General features: G+C 32.0%; 1 protein-coding gene and 1 long non-coding RNA gene across 10 annotated transcripts in view; both read left to right on the forward strand.

Annotated features, from left to right (window-relative positions):
* Positions 1-6,499, forward strand: part of LOC118203922 (uncharacterized) — a 45,733-nt gene extending 39,234 nt beyond the window's left edge. For 7 of the 9 annotated variants that reach the window (XM_085821812.1, XM_085821805.1, XM_085821804.1 and 4 more), the window contains one exon: positions 5,852-6,499. In XM_085821812.1, coding sequence (XP_085677938.1) covers positions 5,852-6,056 — 205 coding nt within the window. In that variant the 3' untranslated portion in view covers positions 6,057-6,499. The remainder of the gene's footprint in view (positions 1-5,851) is intronic. The other 2 variants (XM_085821806.1, XM_085821809.1) reach the window with 1 other exon arrangement.
* An 11,329-nt stretch (positions 6,500-17,828) lies between these two features.
* Positions 17,829-23,683, forward strand: LOC146995801 (uncharacterized). The gene is made up of 3 exons (XR_015042550.1): positions 17,829-17,931; positions 20,457-20,546; positions 23,543-23,683. It is a non-coding gene; the product is annotated as an uncharacterized LOC146995801 (long non-coding RNA).
* The last annotated feature ends 748 nt before the right edge of the window (positions 23,684-24,431 follow it).

A 24,431-nucleotide genomic window follows, 5' to 3' on the forward strand; every position in this document is an offset into this window, starting at 1 on the left:
AATTTTAGCTTATACCATCCGTTTTACATAAAACGCGCACGCGAAAACGTTTTCTGCACTTGCGCACATGCATATGCGCACGCGTAAACACCTATGCGCATGTGTCACACTGCGCATGCGCAGAAAGTTTTTAGCTTTGAGGTCCGGATTATGGATCATTCCAGATTATGGGTGTCCGAATTAACGACTTTTGACTGTACTAAAGATTTTCAGTTTTTGTTTAGATGGTACGCGTTAGTCAAAAATTTGAGAACCACTGAGCTAGAATCATACATACAATTGATTGACAAAACATTATTGCATTTCTCTAATAGTTCTCCATATATATCATTTAATAAAATAACCCCTTTAATTACTTTTGATGAAGGTAGCATCTCCATTAATTATATAAAATAAGGGGTTTTCTGTATAATAAGTTATGTATTCATAGTGTAAAAAATGTTATGTATGAATTGATCTATTTTAGATTTTTGAGAGGATGGCATTTTTGCAACATATTCTCGTACATCATACACTATGTGTTTTGAGTTAGCGCATTCATTATCAGGTATATGCTTGATACTAGACAGGCACAGAACAGACAAATTTTCATTCACTGTACTAATATGTACATCTGTTCTGTTAGTTCTATCTATATGTATGCATACAAGTTTTGATGATCCCTCATGTAAAAATTATTAAGGAATTTTATTGTCAGTCCTGGATAATTTATTGAATTCTATTTTCACTGCAAATTGATTTCAGAGTAATAAAACCGATTTAAGTAAAAGTTTGCCTTCAAAGAATTTAATATTCAAAGAATTTATTAACGTAACCTAACTGCTACTTAATCAAACAAAGTTCAATTTCGAGTCAAAACAGTTTTATCCAACAGTGCATTGCCACTTGCTATTTATATTTAAAATTTAATCAGAAAACTTAACTGTTTAAAAGAAATGTATTGCCATTCAATAAAGCATGTAATATTCGGCCTTCAAATTCAGTCAACCAGTTCAGTGATCTGAAAGAAAAAAAAAAGTCTGAAAGATTTCAGATTTTATATTATACCTAAAGGAACTTTTTTACTTCCTTGTACGAAGTAAAGAAATGTAATCACAAAAATTTTCAGGTATCATAGACTCTTAGGAAAAAAAAAAAAAAAAAGATGCACCAAGAAGGAGTTATCCAAATGGGACGAAAATCGGTAGAAGTGATGTACATGTACAGAAAAACAAATGATTACAGTTTGAGTAAAATTGGATGATTTATTTGAGTAATAAAACTTCACAAGTGAAAAAGTTAGTAATGCGTTCGTCCACCTCTGGCCCTTATGCAAGCAGTTATTCGGTTTGGCATTGATTGATAGAGTTTGCAGATGTCCTCCTGAGGGATATTGTGCCAAATTCTGTCCAACTGGCGCATTAGATCGTCAACATCCCAAACTGGTTGAAGGGCCCTGCCCATAATGCTCCAAATGTGCTCAATAGGAGAGAGATCCGGCGACCTTGCTGGCCAAGGTAGTGTTCAACAAGCAGTAGAAACATGTGAAGTGTGGGGGCGGACATTATCTTGCCGAAATGTATGCCCAGGGTGGCTTGACATGAAGGACAACACAACAGGCCTTAGAACTTCGTCAACGTACCGCTGTGCTGTAAGGTTGTGACGGATAACAACCAAAGGTATATTACTATGAAATGAAATGGCACCCCAGACCATAACTCCTGGTTGTTGGCCTGTCTGCTGGAAGATAGTCAGTTTGGTATCACACTGCTGTCCGTGGCGTCTCCAGAATCGCCTTCACTGGTCATCAGGGCTCTGTTCAAAGAGGGACTCATCACTGAAGACTATTCTACTCCAATCAGTGACATTCCAGTGCGAATGAGCCCGACACCACTGCAAACAGGCTTGACGTTGTACAGAGGTCAATGGTAGTTGGTGCAAGGGGTGTCGTAACCTCAGCCCCCTTTCTGTGAGCCATCTATGAATGGTCCTTGCGGTCACTGAAGGTCTAGTTGCACGTATAATCGATGATAATGATGCATCTGGGGCTGTGAGTGCCGCTCTGACGATTGCTTGGTCTTCACTTTCTGTCAATTCTCTAGGCCTACTGCTTCCTTCTTGATGCTGTGTGCGGCCATGGTTTACCCATTCCTGCCAACATCATCTAATAGTGGCATCACTCTTGCTCAAATATCGAGCTATTCGCCAATAAGACCAACCGACTTCTTTGAGCCCAACTACATGAGCTCTTTCAAATTCTGACATCTGCGAAATCATCCATGCACATGTATGCGAGGCATACTTACTCTCTACCAGAGTACATGGAATGAAATTCGTGAAGAATTTATGACCTGGAATCATAATTCCTCCTCTTAAATATCCTGCCAGCTGTGCAGATCAGATGCGCTGTAGCACAACTGGCAGCCAAAATGTAAAATTTTGGATTTTCCGTCGAAAATGTATGCATATTATTAATTTGTGTCCAATTCGCTTTATATCTTCTTAGTGCGGCGTGATGCGTCTTTCTCCTTTTTTTTTTTTTTTTTTTGTCTAAGAGTGTATTTAAATGAAAATGTCCATTTTGACAGCTATTGAATGCAATTTAACAATGTTTTCGTATGACATCTGTACATGAGAACAGAATAAAGGACTCTTTTTCCCCAAAACAAATTATAAAACTGATTTAAAACAATTTCAAAAGAGATTTTTCTTGGCGTCTATACATACATATGTATGTATCTCGCAAAACTCAAAACTGATTAGCCTCAGAACGTTGAAATTTTATATATAGGAATGCTGTAGCATGTAGTTGTGCACCTCCCTTTTTGGTTTTAATTGGGTGCAAAAAAAGTGTATAAATATGTATATATACTCACTTAGCTCTCTTTCTTTTCTTATATGTTGGTAAATTGTGTATTTTTTGCTTTAAAAATGATTAAATTGTGTTATTCTTATCTTCCGGTTAAGGATTTTGTGCCTTTAGTTAATCTGCATGCAATAGTTGTAGAGTCATCAACAATTTAAAAGTTGTTTAAGTGCGGCTAAGCCGAATTTGTTTTTACCATAGCAGCCATATTTGTTTACATAGCAGAATAGTGAATTAAGTTTATTTCTGCACCTTCAGTGTCATTTTGCCGAATGGAATCAAAAGGAAACTCTTAGTTTTGAGTGCCAAAAGATCTGCCTTCTTGCCTGCTGGCCGAATTACTTGTTTTTGCGTAGAAACTCTCAATTTTAATTGTAATGTTTTTTAATTATTTCAACTGTATTTGGTGTTTTATGTTTTTCTATATCTTTCAATTTTTAATGAAGATATTTTGAGGTTTTATGTATTTTTGCCTTGTCACAAAGTAAGAATGGAATTAATTGAATGAGAAATGTGTCTCTAAAGAAATTCAAGGAAATAAGTTTAAATGAAATGCAGGGGGGGGGAAATGCGTATAATTTAATATTCCATACAAGGAAGTCATAGTGTCCACATCAGATTGTTTCATTTACACATACATACACATTTTGAGGCATTCGAGTTAATGCCCCTTTGGATTAAAAATATTTAAAAGTAATGTATCTTTAGAATTTGCGATAGACACTCACACTTGCTGGAGATAAAAATATTTTATTCAGCATAGTATGTTGCCACTGCTTACTTTTAAATCTTTTGAGTTTCTTAATTGAAAATCTATTTCAAAGCTTAAAAATATGAAATAGATCGTAAAATAACTTTGAAATTCAAGCTTCAAACTTCCAGGTGTCAGTGTTCAGGTGGAGGACTACGTTATTCAAAATTTGACAGCTCAAGTATTGTTGTTTTCTTACAATGCAAGAAGCATCCATACATACATTCATGGATATTCTTCATTATTTAATTTCTTTAAATATAGTACAGGACAATAAGAGTTGGTGGCAACAATTTAAAAAGTGGTACAGCCATTTATAGTGATTCGATGCACAATGCTGTTTCGAGATGAATAGCCCTTAATTTCTATTTTAAAACTCATGAGCTTGCTTTCAGTGAGGATGGATGTGTTGTTGATATCAGTGAAATATGCAAAGGTATCTTTGACATCTTGTAAGCAATATTGACAGTAAACATTTCAAACAATCATCTGTAGTTCAAAAGTCATCTCTATTAGAAGTGAACTATAGAGTGCCTCTGTACTGAAGATCCTTTTATAGACCACATTTGCTACATAGATTCTCACTTTTTCAAAATAAAAAATGCATATGTAACTTATGTCTGTAATTCAGAGTGGAATCTATCATTGTTGTCCGAAGAGAATGTTAGTAAGTTGTTTGAACAAAAAGTCTAGAATATTAGGCATGGTAAAATACACAAGCAGCTCAGTTAATCTCATGATTTAAGTCATCCTCGTCTTTGAACTTCCATGTCTTATTAGAGTATGTGAAAATTTTATGATTCTTTCAGCAATGTACACCAGATCCATTGTAATGCTTTCCTTGCCAGTGTATCAGATGTTTTTTCATTTCACTCTTTTCTGCTTTAGTAATACATATACTTGTTGTTTTGCATTATATGCTTTGACACTAATAGCTATACCTGTACTTCTATGCATAAACTATCAAATCCATCATTGAACTTTTCCTAGACCTTCTCCGAACAGGCCATCAAACTATTCATATGTAAACCAGAAGATGTGGCGTGGTATTTATAAAAAAATTAAATAATGAACAATAGTTTACTATTGGAGTTATATTGCAAAATGTGTTTTATTGCTGTGGATGGTATTTGTCAGATTGTAGGAAGTCTTTTTTATATAGGAGGCTTGAGTAATTTTCTTAATTTCTCATTAGTATGGCATCTAAACATTTACCCATATAATGTATGTAAATTGTAAAAAATTAAGATAAAAACAATAAATATGGTTGTGCAATTATACTTTTGTATTTATATTTTTCATGAATGAAAGCAATATATGCTCTATATAACAAATAATATTCAAAATACTAATTCCATTTTGTTCATGCAACTTTTTAAATTGTTGAAAATATGGACTCTCAGGACTTTTTTTAAAAATTAGACCAATATTTTTTTCAGGGGGAGGCAATAGCATTGATAAAAAAGTGCTATTGAGAACCAAATCAGTCACAATAATCAGGTTTTAATATTACTCTTCGAAAAATATGATAAAATCTTACATTTCTGCCCAAGAAAAAATAATGCCAATATTTCTTTATGATTACTGTAATGTTATTAAGCATACATAACCCTCTAAGCGGCAAGGCCGTATATATACGGCCTGGAATATTTATTGTGATATCTGTAAGAACATATATATACGTGCATATTAAAATATGTCAACAAAATTAAGGCAATATATCAAAAGAAAACAAATCTAGGTATGAAATACCGGGAGAGTTTTTGCATTAAAATCAAAAAAAATAATCTGTTCTCATAGTAGTTTTGGGAAATTTGTGCTTTCTTAGAGAAAACCCTGGCCGCCCAGAGGGTTAAAGTGAGCTGAAAAATATAACTTAATTATTTATAAAGTTAATATACTGTTTTATGTTTTTTTTATTTTTTAATATATTAATTTCAGAAAGACATTGAAACTTTAAATTAATATAAATAAATGAAAATTATTTTATGAACCTAGGAATTTTAGGGAAAATGCTAATTTTATTTTAAATGAAAGAAAGATTACGCTTAATTAAAGCAGTTTTAAGAAGTGATTCATCACTAGTATGTTTCATTTTTTAGCAGGAGTATGGGTAATTACATTTTATGAAAACTTGCAAAAATGATAATGTGTATAATATCCTGGCATTTAAAATGTATGCATATTTAGCATGAAAAAAGTTTGAATGAATGTAGCAGTATGTATTAAAATTTTTGTTAATATATATTTATTAGGCAGAAGAAAAAGAAAAGAAAACGTCATACTAAATGTTCCTCAGCTGACAAAGAAATATGGGAAGAATTCAAGCTTTTCAGACGAAGCAAAATGGAAAAACAGAAAGCAAAATCAAAAGAATCCTTAGCAAGCATTTCTTCACGATTTGATAACCATGTGAAAGAGTGGCGTAAGCATACTGATGCTGTACAGTTGAATTCCTAGTACAAAGAGAAAATTATCACCTGAATTTTAGATGGTGTTTGAACATTTAAATTTTATAAATGAAAACAAGCCATTTGCAGTTTTTCTAAATATGTACTTTCTACTCATACTGAATTCTTTTCATGTTTCATAAAATTTAATAACGCTTAAATAAACTGTGGTATATGGTGTATTTTTTGCATATTGGATTGTGTGTATATTTTGTTTCCTGCATAAATATTAATGAGTAATTTTATGTATAAATTGTAAGTTTTCTTAATAAAGTTCGAAACTTTTTCTCAAATGGACTAAATATACAGTATTTACATGCGTATTTTATTACCAATTACATTCAAACCCCATTATAAAAAATTTCAAGAGACTGAGGATTTGATTCACTATATCCAATCCGAAAAGAAAAATGGGTTATTTTACAAAAAAAAAAAAAAAAAAAAGTGTAAAAATGACCTGATGAATTACAGGAATCTGATTAACATTATCACATCTGCCAAAAAATGTGAATAATTACTCTCAATTTTTTAAATCATATTAAGATCGAATTATAATTATTTTGTGAAATTTTCAGTTTTACTATATGTCAAGTTTACATGATGTATTATTGAGTATAAAAGTCAGTTTGTGCCCTTCCTTCAAAATGCAAATCTTCCTTTAAAATACACATTTATATTTATGAATAATAATTTTATTCTATATAAACATTTATTTAACATCTGCATGAGTACAAAAATTATCTGTAATTTTTTGCTGCATTATCTAAACTGCAGGAAAATTTTATTAATATTTTTGACAAAAATTAAAGATTCTTTAATATTCAGTTCTACAGTTTGAGTGAATAAATATTTAATTACACTCATCACAACTTTGACATCTTCTGTGATAGGAAGTTTGCTTTCCATATATTTCATTTCTTCAACATCAGAAGTAAAATATATTAATGATATGGTTGTGTAAATAATAATTTAGAATTTTCTTCTTTGAACATTTTCTTTCATGTTAGAATTTTCTGTTAGATTTTCATGTTAATGTTAATAAATGTTAGATTTTCGTTCATGTTCATTAGCCCCTTTTCTTATTTTCATTCGTAAAACAATTTTTTTTAATATTATTATTATTATTGTGAACATAATTTATGTTTAGATTTTCTTCCAAAATGAATCTCATTTATTTAAGAAATAGTGCAGGCATTTAGACATACTGTGTTTAATAAATAATTTGATACATTGTGTTATTTCAATAATTAATTTCAGTGCAATTATTTATATATATATATATATAAATGTTATTGGTATGCTTGTATATATAATCTAACTGCACTGGTGTATGATAAAAGTTATGTATTTTTGTAATTTAAAGAAAGAAAAGCATAACATGATACATTTTTAAATATTTTATACATAAGGGAAAATTTAGAGGAAAAATCAAACTGGGCAAAGTATGCAAGATATTCATTTATTAAGTCTCGAATCTTTAGTTACAGCTTTACATTTAAATGCTAGTGTATTATTCAATATATAACTTTTTATGAAAGTATGTGAGTTTTTGTTTTTATTATATTTATTATGACAGATTTAGCATTAACATAATTTATGTTGAATAATATTTTACAGTGATTAAGTAATTAATTTCATTAAATAAATTGTAACCGAGATCAAAATTTATTTCTAATATAATTTAAAAGTTCAAATATTTAAAACATAACTTTCCTTTTGTGCATGTCTAGCTTTTGAAATTACTGCATACAAATGTTTTTGAATAAAGTGTTCTAAAAATCAAAAATAAAAAGAATTTTGTATGTAATTAATTTAGCATTAATAAACTGTGTATGTAATAAATGCTGAAATCTTTTACATCAAAAATTCATTTCTTGTAATATTTACAACAATATGTTAGTTTTACACAGACTGTACTTAAAATGGAAAAGTAATCAATTATTGCTTTAACTTTTTTTTTTTTTTTTTTTTTTAATCTAGCTGTTACTAATGATTAGCTCCTATAAAACTGTTTCATTTATATTCCATTTAAGATAATTCCAATTTATATATAATTTGATTTTCATATACTAGACAAAATAAAAGATATTTGTGAATTTACAAATAAATGTAATCATACTAAAATATACTTATACATGTTATTGGTTTTAGTTTTCAACATATTAAATTCCAATAAAAACATGTCTGCTTTATATTTTAATGGATAAAGCAGATATTCCTCAATAACTATTGTGTATTATAGATGCCTTTTACATAATCAGCAAATTGTTCACTTATTACATAAAAAAATTCCTAGTTTAAAATAATTACTCAGTTTGTCATGCCTCTGTCTGTCTAAATTGTGATGATTCTAGAATGAATAATAATGATCTACAGGGGATTCTCAACCAGGGCAGCAATTTCATAGTTTCAGGAAGGGAACTACTTTTATTCACGTTTTGTTGTTTATTAACTTTTTCTTGTTTCATTTATAAAAAAACATAAGAAAATAATCTCAATTTAAATAAATGTTTATGTATTTTTCAAGTTTTGAATGATTGTCTAGCAGTTTTGAAAGGGGTACATGAAGAAAGACAAGTGAATTCCGGAACTAGAGCATACATTCCATTAGTATTGGAATCACTTTTCGGTGAATCTTTGGATTATGGTAACTCGGCGACCAACCCTGCTACAGCAACCTGCTATTTTTTTTTACCCCGCCATTTTGTTTTTACAGAGTAAATTTATATATGAAACATGTAAATAATTTTTCTCAAATAGAAAAATTTGCACGAAAATGCAGGAAAATTTTGTGAATCTTTCAAGTCGATAAAAAGGACATGTATGAAATTACCTGATCGCTAAAAAGTATGTATACTATGCAAGCTTTTATATCTTCAGTTTGCTTATACCCTTTTCAAGGATGAACATTTGCACGTATAAAATAAATAAAATATGCAAGAAATTACATTAATTTTCTTTTCCCTCTAAATTGTCCATTCAGCCCCGGATCTGATTTTTCTGATGAGGGGCAAAAGCTAAAACTGCCGCCCTCACCCATCATCCCTTAAGTTTCTCTAAAAAGTTTTAATTTCTTTAATAAATGTAGGGTTTGGGGTAAAAACCCAAGCTCCATTTCATACTAAATTCTTTACGTGCCCCCCCTTTTTTTTTGTTAGCTATAAAGGAAAAATACGTACCGAAGTTACATAATTAGAAAATTGCCCCTGGTGAGCTTACTTTCGGATTCAAGCTTAATCCTAACCCTAATCCCGAGTGCTTCTAACCCTCCAGTCCTCACAGCCATTTGTTTTCCGTTCTAGGGACAACGGGCATTCACTAAGCTTCTCACTATTCCGTGTTATTGCATTACTGGTTAAATTAAGTTATGTTAGATTATATGAATATGGCAAAGACAGGAGGGCTACCTGCTTAGAGGAGAGGTGCTTTCGTGGAGGAGCTTTTTAAAAGAAACTGGCTTGTTTTCACATTACACATGAGGAAATCCATGAAAAGGAACCATGCAGCCAGCCCGTTCTTCTGGGTTTGAACCCAGGCAAGGTCGATCTACCAGTATTCAGCGGTTGCAATCACTCGGCTGCTGCTCATGACATTTGTTTGATTATTTACTGTGTGTTTCGCCATTAGGCTTTGCATGGAAAAGAAGGAATATCCCGTGGAAAAAACTTTGTAAGGGAACTGGCTCGTATCTATGTTACACAAGGGGAAAATCATGGAAATGCTCATACAGCCAGCCCATTCACCTATACTTGACCCTCGGACCGAACTACTAGTGCTCAGTGACTTTTATTGCTCGCCACTAATGGGACCATTGAATACAAAATATGGGCTATTGCCGAAAGGAAGTATTCTGAAACAATTATACAGAATATGGGCTATTACGGAGAGTATTCGTGCTTCCTGTCTTGCTTTTCATACTTCCTATTTCATAAGTAATTTTAAGTTCTTACCTGCCTTAACGCTATTAAAATGTCATGGAATTAGTAACGAAAATTAAAATTTTACTCTGTAAGCCTTTTGTTCTGCAAATAAGTGCATGGAATCGTCATAATTTGATCTGTGGTTTGATTTTCAGTTGCCAGAATCGCGAGACTTGATAAACGCTCCTAGCTCACCGATGATCATAGATATTTTTTAGTATGTTTTAATTTGCTGAAACTTCGATCTGAACAGGTTGAAGTGTTTGTGATTTGTCCTCAAACAGTTCATTAGATTGTTTTTTGTGCTTTGGAATTCTTTCTTTGTCAGAATAGACACAACTGCAATTTTTTTTTTTTTGGCTACAGTTTTAACTCTTGTATCCAATATTCCATAGGATTTTTCTCTCATTTTTTATAATTCCTCAGTTTTGGTCATTTCTTTCGCTAACTACACGGAAAAGGAATTCCTCTTGAATTTCTATATTTACTCGATTGAATTCTGGAAAAATATTAGCTCAAATTTTCAGGTTGATAGTAAATTTAAATTTTTTATACCATGTACCAGATGTTCTACCTTGTGCTTTGATTCCGCATCAAGAGAAGTTTCTTTTAAATATTTGAATATTTCTGGTAAATTCATTAGGCCTTTCACAGCCACATACTTTTCCGACCATCTCGTCTGGCTGCTTCCTTTTAAATTGTATTTTGTACATTTTTTCACAATATACTGTCGAGTAGTGCATCCGATAAAAAAGTGAAGTATTTTCTGAGTAATTCCAAACAGATTAACTGCTTCCGGTCATGAAGAAGCAGAATGCATACTGACAAAATACGAGGAGTGAGCCAAACAAGGCATAAATTCCTCCAGCTTATTCATTTCTGTAATTCTAGCTTGTACTATTTTAGAAATTCCAGCCATATTAGACCCTTTGTCGTAAGATTGACACCGACATTTCCAGTATCTAAACCAAGGATAGGCAAACTTTTTCGTTCGCAAGCCAAAAATTAAAAAAAAAAAAAGTTTGGCGAGCCAAGATAAATTTTTCTAAAATTTTAAAAACAATATACAAGTATTGCAATTTAAATATGTTAATGAGATGAATGAAACTGCGATTTCATTTTTAAAAGTTCCTTATATTGAGGTGTGAAATGAGATGTACTGATTCTAAGGAACGAGGCTAAATACTCATCTGTCAGTCTACTTCTGAAATAATTCTTTCTAAGGTTCATAGTTGAAAACACTTCTTCACATATATAAGATGAAGCAAGCATAGCACTGAATTTCTGGATGTGAGATATTAAATTTGGGAAACTTACTTTCAATAATGATTTGCAAAACTCTAACTTTGGCATATTTAGAAACAACAGCTTGAGATGAATGTTAGACTGCAACTCAATTATTTCCAGCTGTAAATCTCACCACATTGCTTAATAATTTACGTTGAAAGGCATGGTAGAAATATTCAATTCTGTTTGAAAAAAAAATTATCGGCCTGATAAATTTTTTACAAAAACTTTCTGCATTTTGCTTTCTTTCATATTCGGACATTGCGTCATAATCGAAATTCTTATGCTTAGAAGTGAAATGATTGAAATGTTACATTCTCTGAAGACTGCTACAGTGTCATTGCAGGTAAGACACACTGGTTTATCTTTTATAACTGTAAAGAAATATTTCCATGTCCATTCATCATTAAAAGCATGGCACTCTGAATCAACGTTACGTTTTTTAGTAGCCATTTTGCAGTTGAAATATATTACGAATAACTCAAACAACCACTAGCTATGTTATACTTTTAATAATTTCACCACTATTCACAATGATGCTATATGTCCGCAATCTTTCCATACGCAATCAATACCAGAACTCGCGCCAAAAGAAAAAGCCGCTGGCTAGTCCTATATTGGATTCCCATACGTCTGTTCCCCGAGAAAGAGATTACGCTTGTTGGCGCCAATTTATATATAGCTTGTAGCTAATATAGGACTTCCACTTTTAACACTTTACCGATTGAAAGTTGTCTGTGCTTGCTATTTACATTGATTTATGTTTTGTAGAACAAAAATAAAGAAAACAAGATGATCAGTCCCTGGAGAAAAAAGAAAGAAAAAATAATATTTAAACAAAGTAGAAAAGGAGATGGATATATAAAATATAAATACATATTTCTTTTAATTTGCTTTGGACCAGAAAATTAAAATTCTATCCGCGGGCCGGATACAACCTTCCGGCGGGCCATAGTTTGCTTATCCCTGATCTAAACCATCAAGTGTCAATTAAGACACTAATTTCCTACAATGCGTTCAGAAATACATTCTCCTATCGTTCCACCAACTTCTACGAAATCAATTAAATTTTCCTTTATCTTACACAATCAGCCCACCAGTGGCCAAGTGGTAAAGTCGCTGAACACTGGTAGTTCGGTCCGAGGTTCGAATCCCGCAAACAGGCTGGCTGCATGGTTGTTTTCGTGGTTTTCCCCATGTGTAATGTGTATACGAGACAGTTTCCCTTAGAAAATCCTCCACGAAGGCATCCCTTCCCTTAGGCAGATAGCCCTCGACGCTTTGCCGTAATTAACTAACTATTATCTTGCACAATTACCACACGTTTTTACATATCGAGTCACCTGATTCATTTTTTTCTGTATGGGACATGTGGGGTGAATATGATTCCTTTCCCTTTGTTAGGTGCTTTGACTGGTACTTAAGAGTTGAATTATGTTTGGCAAACAGAGAGATTAAATTCAGAAAATTCCCTTTGCTAGGTTGAGGACACTTTGTGAACAGGCTACTTGTGATTTCATCAGACCCAAGAAAAGAACGACAGTTTGTTGAAAGATATACAGTCAAAAGTCTTTAATCCGGAATCGTCGGAACTTTAGCGATTCCGGATTATAAATCATTAGTTTAAATCTGGTAAGATGGCATGCAGAAATTATAAAATTAAAAATATGAAACCGTAATTTATGAAATAAAGAGCAATTATGATCTAGAGGGTATCAAAATTTACAAAAAAAAAGCTTAATATTTATTTGTTTACTTTATTAAACATTTCTTTCAACGCGCGCATGCGTAAAGCGTACATTACGCATAGTCGAAATTAGAGAATTGCAACCAGAAAACTATTTGATGTGTACTCGTGATATTTATAATGACGAGGAATTTGATTTAAATCATATCAAAGATGGAATACATCGAGATGAAATACTACATTTAGTAAGGAATTATAAGCTGAATAAAATAAAAACATCTGCCCTGAAGATAAGAATAGTGCTGACAGATCAACTTCCAATTCATTGCACGCCGCGACATCCCCCCCCCTGCAGAGCAGCGTGAAATTGATGAACAGATTTCGGAATGGTTAGAGAAACAAAGAATATGCCTTTATCTTTTTTTTTTTTTTTTTTTTTTTTTTTGCAGCAATTCCACTTTTTGTTTAATGGACATCGAAACATACTTTCGCTTTGGCAGCTCCAGCATCGGAATTTATATTTGACATAATCGAAAGTTCAAGCTTACTTTTATAAAATTGTCTGCAAAAAATAATAAGCCGGATCCAATTCGAAGATTAAGGAACAACGCAATCTGCAATATTAACTGAAATAGATAATTGTAGCTTAGCTTATACCGTCCATTATACATGAAACGTGCATGCGTAAATATATTACGCGCGTGCGTGAACGCATTATGCGTTGACGCATGCGCAGAAAGTTTGTAGCTTTGAGGTCCGGATTAACGACTTTTGACTGTAGTACCGCATGCATGTTCCTAAAACGTACTCGCTGTACCCGCTGCTGAATTGCTATTGGTTGATCGGCTTGCTACGTAAAAACGTCACTTGTTTGGTCACGTGACAGCCGATTGCGTAGATTCTAAACAAGTGTTATGAAACCGGCGTAAAATGTAACTTGCAACTTCCTTGATAAAAAGTAATAAATTTTGTATGCATATACAATTCCGAATTAATAAAAAGGTACCATTAAGAGGTACAGGTGGTAAAGAATATAGAACGCAAAGCTCTTCAGACATAATGATTGAAGTGTTTTATTTGGATAGCATAAGTATTGGTATGTTTACTAGGAAGACAAATTTTGTCAAACGAAATATATAATTATGTAAAAAAAATTTCGTTACTGGAACATAAAAGTATTTATTATAGTACTTTAGATTGTCAAATATCAGAAGTTGTGAAATAATGTAAGAGATTTTTGATTTAAGATAAGAGATTCAATTTTAGGGGTGACATGAAGGGATTTTTTTATTTATTTTGTAATAAAACAAGACTGGTTTTGTATTTTTTTAAATTTTTGGCAGAACGGTTTAATCTTTTAATATTTTCTTGAACCAAAATTATAAAATGGAGGACTGTTAATACTTACAATAATAACCGATATTCTGGAAAAGAGTATTGTTTTCGATCATTTAAAAATATGAGCAACTTCTGATGATGTCCGCCTTTTAAAGAAGTACAAAAAGACGAACTAGAACATTACTTTGTCATTGTCACCAATAATGTATCGAAAAACATTGTTTCAGTTTTGGATGTGGGTATTCAGTTACATACTAAGTTATATTAATAACAGGAAAAATATAAGCACTCCAAAACTTGGAAAATGTCATTATGATATTTCAAGGTAGAGTTTGGCATGATGAATTAATAATTTCAAAAGGTTTTGTAGTGGATTTGTCATTCAGAAAGCACTTTAAGTTGGAATTTGCTCAGAATATCATGTTATGCCTTGAATAATAATTTGAAATGCTTGCCAGCAAGTGTCAGAATTTGATAGAGCTAGGATTATTGCCTATTGAGAGTGTGATTATCGTTCTGTGATATCGCCCATTTCTCTAGTCGACATCCAACCACTGTTATGCGAATATGGCATCAATGGAATGCTGAGGATTATACTGAACGGCATGCACCTATGACTAACGCCTGAGAGGACAGACATATTGCGAGGTCAGCCCTTTGAAATTGACAACCACATCACGGACCATTAGTCAGAAAATGGGCATGTTTGCAGCACGCCTATTATCAGGCGCGTAGCTAGAGGGGTCATCTGTCCCCGGCGCAGAATCCAAGGGGCATCAAACTGATGTTACGACATTTTAGAACTAAATGTTTTCCATCCTTGGCAAGCAGTAGGGGGCGCGAAATCTTCAGTTGTCTCTGAGCGCTGAAAACCCTAGCTACGACTCTGCCTATTATCTGCTCGTACGGTGCTTCAACGTTTGCATCAGCCTGGACTTGGACTATCAGCATAGTGTCCATTACTTTGGCTTTCCTTAACAATGCAGCACAGAGAGAGACGGCGACTCTGGTGCGTCCAAAGACAAAGCTGGATATAGGAGTGGCACAATGTCGCCTTTTCAGACGAGTCCTGGTTCTGCGTACAATATTCTAATGGCCGTATAAGTATCTAGAGGCTCCGAGGAGACTGCACATTGCCTGGTTGCATTTGATGTCGACATAGAAAACCTGTTGTGATGGTTTGGGAAGCCACTGGGCACATGGCACAACTCTAGTTCGAATCCATGATAATCTGAATGCAGATCGGTGCATTTCTGACATCTTACGTCCAGTGGTTGTGCTCTATCTTTAAGGCCTGCCAAATGCAATCTTCCAACAGGATAATGCAAGACCACACATTACAAGTTGTGTTTTGACCTTCCTCAATATACATTGTTTTTGATTGCTGCCCTGATTTGTACGGTCTCCAGCTCTGTCACCCACTGAAAACACCTGGTCATGGTTTGCTGAGGACTGGCCCAGCACCCCTCTCCATCTAATAGGGTTGATGAAGTGTGGCACAGACTTGAAGCAACATGGAATGAGATGCCGATTTCTTTCATTCAAGCCAAATTCTACTCAATGCCTAAATGGGCCGTTTTAACTGCCAGATGTGGCAGCTGTTTCGACTGATTTCGCACCCCTGTAAATCCTCAAACTGCTTACAAATTTAATCATATTGTCTTCATGCCGTACTGTTTACATACAATGTATATATATATATATGTATTGCCATTTTTGTGCAATTCTGGGAATTTTTTTAAGTGAAAATAGGTTGTTGTGTACATCCCCCATAGCACAAAACATCCTCAGGATGTCCTATTTAAGTCGCAATATCCCGGGATATACGTAGGATGTCCTAAGGATGTTGATTCTCAGATGTCCTGAGGAGATCGTAATTTAACATCCTAAGGATGTCTTATTTAAGTCGCTATGTCCCGGGATATGACAGGATGTCCTGAAGATGTTGATTCTCAGATGTCCTGAGGAGTTCACCAATTTCACATCCTGAGGACATTCATTCTGCATTGTCCGGAGGACTTTCGTTATCAAACATTTTGAGGATATTTGTTCTCAAATTTACCAGTTTTAATTTTTTGACATTGCACATCTGAAACTTGTACATTATTTTATTTTTCATATGTGTTTTACTAAGTTGTTTCTAAATGCTGTACATTAAAAATATTGATATGATTGATGATTTATTCTTGTTATTTTGTTATTAATTTTAACTGCTATTTTTTTTGACTTTTTTAAAAATTTATTTAGTCATAGAAAAGATTTTTTTCAATGGATTAGCATTTTCTAGAATATTTGCAAAATTCTAAATAACATATATTTTTTTATATAAAAAATGTATAAATTACATGTATAATTACTTACAGATTACAAACCCTACTACAAATATAGGTAAAATTAGATATAGATATATTTAATTACGGAAACGAATTTTTTTTTTAAATTTGGGTATAGAGACATTAGTATTTTTTTAGAAGCAGGAAACATGAAAAATTAGCAACTGCCTTCGCCGGGAATCGAAGGACGGACCTCTGGAATACCGGCCCAGTGTGCAGAACCTCTACTAAGGAGAGAGATGTCTTCGTGGAGGACTTTCTAAGGGAAACTGGCTCGTATACACGTTACACGTGGGGAAAACCACGAAAATACCCATGCAGCCAGCCCGTTCGCGGGATTCGAACCTGGGATCGCACTACCAGGGTTCAGCGACTTTACCGCTCGGCCGCTGGTGGGCCGAAGACACGCTAGGAAAGCGGGAGAAATACCTCATATTACTTCTCTTTTTAAAGGCCGACTTTTTTTTAAGGGGATCCAATCACTAAATCCTGGGTGTGGATATACCTCATCCAACACCTTTTTAGTTCGGGCGCCACTGTAGAGACATTAGGATTTTTTTGTGAAGCCGTAGAGATGAAAAATTAGCAACCGCCTTCGCCGTGAATCGAACCACGGACCTCTGAAATACCGGCCCAGCGTGCAGAACTATTACACCACGAAGGCACGCTAGGCAAGCGGGAGAAATACCTCATAAGGAAAATATTTTTCCTCTAATTACAGGACAGAAAATGTTTTTCAATCGCGCGATCTGTTATTGATATTGAATTACAGTCGTGCGATAATTTCGCAGTAAAGATACATCTCTGATGACTATCCAAGATTCTAGAAACTTTGTTCTTATATAGAGATGGTCGTCTTATAGAAATAATGCTTAATATCAATATTTATTTATAATCTCAGAACTATTGGTCACTTTCAGAAGTGGTCGTTTGAGAGGCGATATTCTATATATTTATTTACTGATACTCTCAGATTCCAAAATTTGTTTATATTCTCAGAAATATTGGACGGAAGGTGGTCGTCCCATACATACAAAATTTTACATTTCATTAAAAATGAATTCGGCATTACTTAACTATTTCCCTATTAATTAATTAATTAGATAAAGAAAAAATTAGGAAATAGTACTGTTTATTACGGAATAATGTAGGAAGTTCTACAGAACTATATTCTGTCGCGTCATTGCACATTGTATCCGGCAAACTACTAGTTCCTCGTATTCTTCCGCAAATCCATAAACATCTGTCTGATTTGAAACGAAATCCAAAATGGCTGCGCCAGGATGTTAACTTGTATGGATATTTTTTGTTGCATGAAAGGTAAGTTCAGTTGCAATACTTGTATGTTTACTTTTTTTGCTTTTCGAATTTATGTTATTTATGTCATTTTGACAGTTAAATGTTTCACAGCTTTATGAATTGTTACCATTCTGTCGTGAATTACGTGTATCTCAATGGCTGGCTGTCTTTTCAAATATCTAATTTGCCTTGCTATCCAAATGTTTATGATTGAATTTTTTTTAGTCTAGTTTATGCATTCAGTTTCAAAATAATATGTGTAATCAGATTACTTATTATTTTATTGCAGCAATACATTTATGTTAAATAGTTTGAACAATTGTATAAAAATAAGAGTTTGCATTGTTTTGTCCAAAATATGTATGGTTGAAACATTATCTTAATCTAGCTTGTAATTCAAGTTTTTTTTGGGGTACTGTTCTGTTATTGGGACCAGAATCGGAAATGTATGAACCTGTGTTCGTAAGTATGTGCATAGATGTGTATATATAGACACACAAACATACAAATATACAAGCATACATAAATACAATTCTGAACCCGGTCCTGATAACAGAACAGTACCTTTTTTTAATCTTTTTTGAATATTTTATAAAAGGATTGAGCATTTTTCAAACTGCATATCATTTTAAGATTCGACTTGCAGGAAGACAAAATATGGTCATTCAATCAAATGCTTGATTGCTTTTAACATTTTCTCATAAATATTGTTTGCATTTTTATTGTATTTTAGATACTTTAGTTATGTAAAGTGAACATGAGAATATTAGTAAAGCTGAAGAATATGAATAGCTACCATAATACATGTATTTTTTCATCGAGCCCATTGTTTTAGAAACCAATGCACCATTATTATATGCTGGCTTATTTTATAGTTATATGCAGTTTAATTTTATGTTCATGTTACTGTAGTATTGTCATTATAATAAAAGTATTGATAATTTTTGTTGAATCTTGCAAGTTGCCTAACATTCAGAATTATTACTACCGAATTTTACAGATAGGTTTTTTTGAGTTGACATAATCTGTCTGATAAATAAAATAAACTGGTGTTTAAATTATATGCATTTCTCTTAATGTTTCATTGAAAGTGAGATGGAAATATAAATGCTATCCAGAAAAGTGAATTCTTTTTGCCTGAAATAACAAACTGTACTAAATGATTAATGTTTATATCATTTTAGAAATGTCAATATTAAAGTTTCTCCCCTTTCTCTTCTTTGATTTTGAAATAATTTATAATAAAATAATATATGCATAAGTGTAATTAATGTAAAGTGTCATTCAATAATATAATTTATTTTTACTGATATTTTTATATTTCTTATCTGGGTTTTCTTTTGGTGTTAGAAGGAGGAAAAGACTGTAATGTTTTAATTAAGGAAATAATTAAAACATTACAGTCTTTTAAATAACACAGTTACAGTAATGTTTATTGAAGCAATCAGTACTGTGTGATTGCCAGTGATTGAATAATGTTAAAATGCATTGTTCATAAGGAAATTTGCTTAGATTTGTGTTATAGATTTTATTTTGACACAAGCTGAAATTTGAATTATTGGAAGCACTTTGAAAACCCGAATTATTTCCTGAATCATTAATCAGGCCAATATATAACATACAAATTTTCATACAAAATTATTTCTTTGAGCATATTATAAAGAGCTCATTTAATTTTATTATTTGTACAAATTTTAGACAAAAGTAGCATGTAACAGTTAAAGATTTATTGAAGCCTACTTGTTACTTGTGGTAACAAAGAAGTGTGAAAGATATTGCCACATTAGCAAACATGACGATCATTGATGCTTAGTTTAGTAATTTAATAATATATTGAGAAATGCTGGGAACTTTCAGAAGTAGACATTTCGGAAATGATGGGCTTGATAAGAAATTTACATGGTTTTATTATTTATTCTTTAGTTAAGAATGGATTTTAGATGTTCATGTGAAAGAATTGTTAAAGTTTGGCATTTAAAAAAATGAATTAATAATATGCAATTATCTTTTTATTATACATATATTACTATATATTTCTAATGTGCTATGTAAATGTCAGTGCTAAACAATTGAGATACTATTGTCAGGGCAATCTTTTCTTATACATGAAAAATTCTGATACTTTCTTATCATCTGCCCTCACAGCTTCAACTTATGCTAAAACAGCAAGAGTATGCACACGATAATAGCAAACTATGAATATGCATACCACACACGTGTATTTACATGCTTTATATTTAATCTTTATTTCTGAATAGTATTCCATTGGATGAAAAATATGTGAATATTGACCCAATGTATATATTTTTGTGTGTGTGCATCCTAAAATTTCTTGTTTCTTATAAAGTGCTTATTTGAATTACTACTTGTGAACAGAGCAGTAGATATGAACCATAAACTAACTATTTTGCCAATTTTCACAGCTTTGCAGATAGTCAGAAAGCACCAAAATTTGTAATAATGTTAAGTTTAAATGATGTTCTATACTTTTGTGTTAATTTTTCTATTCTATTAATTCTATTACTGTGTTATCAAACTTTCTGCAGGAATTTCAACTGGTTAAGATGTTATTTCCATGTGGAGAAGAATTTGGTTTTCAAGCTAGAAAAAATTGCAGCTGAAGGATTTTGTAGAAGGTCAGTCAAACTGGTTTTAGTTAATTATAATTTAATTTTGGGTGAAGAATTCTCAAATTTATTTATCATAAGTGTCTAAAGGTCTTCTAAATTAAATTCTGCTTGTTTTTGAAATTTTTCATGACATTCATTCTTTGATTATTATTATTATTTTTTTTAATTTACTAACTTACATCCAGGCACATAATTGCATTTAATGCCATACCTTAAATATTGTAAAATGTTAAAATAATACATTTCATTTAAAAATGTGGTTGTGACAGTAAATTTTCTGTTACATTTAATCATATCTATAAACATTGGTATACATCATTTTTCAATAATCTGTATATTATTTTGTGCATTTCTTTTACATCCAAGATCTGGCATATGACTTGCTTTTCAAACTGATAACATGGTGTAATAATGAATCTAATGGTTAAAGTTTACTATGGAACGGGCCAAATTTAATAAATTATTCTTTGATAGAAATTTATTCATTTGTTCAGTGTGTCTCATCTCTTTAAACTGCTAAAGTAAATTTTATGTACTTGCATTTAGGAATTTTGACTGTATCAGAGTAATTTTGTTTCAGTTATTATAACATGCAAGGGAAAAAATTCATTCATAGTTCTGTATTTAAAATTAGTTAATTAAGTCCTTAATAAAGAGGGACGTTTTGTTGTTTTTAATGTCGATAGAGTTTAATTAAAAAATATGCCACATTAAGGGTTACTTTTTAACCTAATTTAAAATTTTCATTACTTTAACATGTCCAATAATTGTTATTTTAACTCCGATATTGTAATAATATCAGAATTCCTTACTTTTTGATAGGTAATCCAAATGTAAAACAAGAAAAGAAAAAATTAAAATCTAGAAGTATATTTATTTCATACCTCTAACAAATAAAAACAACACAAGCACTTTTTACTGTCTATCTGCATAGTGTGGCATGTCCCGTAAGACTGAGATTTGTATGATCAAATCCATGTTTCAGTTAAAGGAAAATGCATGCACAGTCTTCTGATTTTCCCTTCGATTAAGGATTCTGTATATACTAGCATAAGAAATATATTAGTTAATGCAGTGTTATACATCAATATTTGTAGACAATTATTGTGGCTATGTTTATTATAATTTTGTTCACTGTAATGGCTGGAGTGCCTAAACCATCATGCTGTGTAAACAAAACTCAAATCTTCATCTCTGCATACTGCTCCACTAGTGTTTAAACCACTGAAATGGTGATTATGGTAGAACATCTTTGGTAAAAATTTACTCTACTGTAACCCTTGGTGAATCGTTTCTTTTTTTTATATCAAGATCGTCACCTGAGAGGATCGGCACCAATTTCAAGGTGGCCGCTACACAAAACCAAAATAAGAAGTCAAAGACATACACAAACTCTGTGTCCATGTACACATCGACCTATTAAAACAGAGAACTGCACAAACTGGGCATTGTGCACTGCCTTAACTTTGTCCATGTACACATTGATCTATTTTCACTTTAAGAAAATCAGAAAGTTAAAAATATCATAGTTACCAGAAAAAATTCGCCACTGTCTTAACACACAGACAGCCAAAAATACACAAACAGAGAGGAATAAATTACCAAAAATACATATTTCCTAACATAAAAACATTAAACAACAAATCTTCTAACAAAAATTAACACACAGAGACAAAAAAATAAATGAAACATCATTTTTTTTAACATACCTTTTTTTTCACATGCATATGTTTAGGCTTCCCACCACCATCTTCCAGGTAAGCAATTCAATTAAATTTTTCGTCTCTTAGTCACTTCAGACATACTCAAACGATGGTACCCACTCCAAAATAATAAATAGTATGTTCAAAATACAAGATCATACCACTTCCGTGCAACCAAACACAGCAATTGAAAAGAATGGTAAGAATCAAAAACCTGAGACCGTACAAAAGGTTTACTATTAAAAAAAGTAGCCCAAAACTAAATTTATCACAGCACATTGGCAATATTTGCAGAAATAACTCCTTTTTATTGACAAAAAAAAAGTTTTTTTTTTCCCAAAGGCTACTTTCGCCAACATTATCAACATTAGGGTTACCGAAAAACTTATTTGACGCAATGGGCTTCCACATTTTACAAACAACCAATACCACTTTGTGATTTTTTTTCAGACAGAAACCAAGGTGTACCATACAGTAAAGATTAGCCACATCTTCATTTACTACTGTTACAAGTACTTCTTTGGTAAATTTCTGCGGTTAAATTCAAAAGTTTAAAATTGCATTAACATGATCAGATTCAGAATCATAGCTAGGGTTTTCAGCGCTCAGGGACAACTGAAGATTTCGCACCCCCTACTGCTAGCCAAGGATGGAAAACATTTAATTCTAAAATGTTCTAACATGAGTTTGGCGCCCCTTGGATTCTGCACCCGGGGACAGATGCCCCCCTTCCCCCCCTCTAGCTACACCCCTGATCAGATTTTATTTTCTGCACGTAGCTAACAATTACTTATGTGTTGTCAGATAAATGTTACCAGATGCAGTTAATTATTTTTTACTTGCCAATCTCATGAGACAAGTTTTTTTTGCTCCTGCAAGACTTTACTTTGTGTTGCAAAATAAATTCATTCTCACTCTTTTTGGACTTGCCTACACATTAAATTTAAAATAGTTTTATGAATAGGTAAGATGTGATTATCATAATTTTGTTTCTCTCTTTATCTTGGCAACTTTATATGTTGATTCAGTATCCAGGTTACCTACCAGTGGCTGATTGATAAAACTGCTCATATGTTCAGCTGGTGGTTTGAGTTTATTTTCTGACATAAAAAATTTTAAAAGGCATCCCCCATGTTTATTTTACTATAATCGAAAAATCAAATAATTGCTCTGTTTATAGGTACTAAATGTTAAAATATTTTAAATGCTTCCTTTAATTTGCATTCTAATAGTCATTTGTTTAAATTTAATTATGAATTATATTCACATATAGTAATTGTGAGTGTTTTCTTATTTTAGGTGCTGTGAAAGGCAATGATAGAGATCCAATTTATCAAGAGTTCTTATATACATAAGAATACATGGATATAAGATTGTTTTTCATGAATTCAAATAAAATGTGATAAATTGGATTAATAAAACTATTTTGAATTTTGAAAAGTGTTTTTCCTCTGTTAATCATAATATAGTGCCATAAATTCCTGAATGTGTTTATTTTTCATTCAAATAAATAGCTTTACAAAAATTTGTCATATTAATAGATATTGCATAATTTAGCATTATTATAAATATTTATTATAGCAGATTTAGCTGAACTACTTTTTTAGCCTCTTTGCAGATGAAGTCACAAAGGTAAGTGGTTAGATATTTTTCTGTATTCCCCATTAAGTAATTTTATCTGGTAAATTACCATTACTTATATACTAAAGGTGAAAGAATAAGCTTTCCTTGAAGATACAAAAATTTGCAGATATTTCAAAAAATTGGTATACGTAAAAAAGTTCTTAAATTGCCACATATGCGAAACTGAAAATGTTATATATGAAATAGTTCAGAAATATAAATATTTTCACTATTTTTTAACTATAATTCACTGCATTTGTTATATATAATCACAGTTTAAAATAGCAGTGTTTTTCTCACTTGTGATTTCTCATGTATTTTGATTCATAAATACACGTACATAATTTCTCTTTTGAGACCGAATAAAAAATGAATTAAACATTCTCGTTGACATTGAGAGTTGAATAAAAGCTCACCTCAAAATAAAATGAATTAATAAATTTATGGAAAATTTTACATTAAATATATTGAGCAGAAAGAGTAAACTGAATATACTTAATGGAATTAATAATTGGTAAAGTTTATAGCAGAATAAAATGCCTTAATTGCATGGTAAACAGTAAAT

The sequence above is a fragment of the Stegodyphus dumicola genome, chromosome 8, assembly GCF_044657685.1.
Source record: "Stegodyphus dumicola isolate Sdum_Otavi_A_Nest chromosome 8, ASM4465768v1".
Taxonomy (NCBI): domain Eukaryota; kingdom Metazoa; phylum Arthropoda; class Arachnida; order Araneae; family Eresidae; genus Stegodyphus; species Stegodyphus dumicola.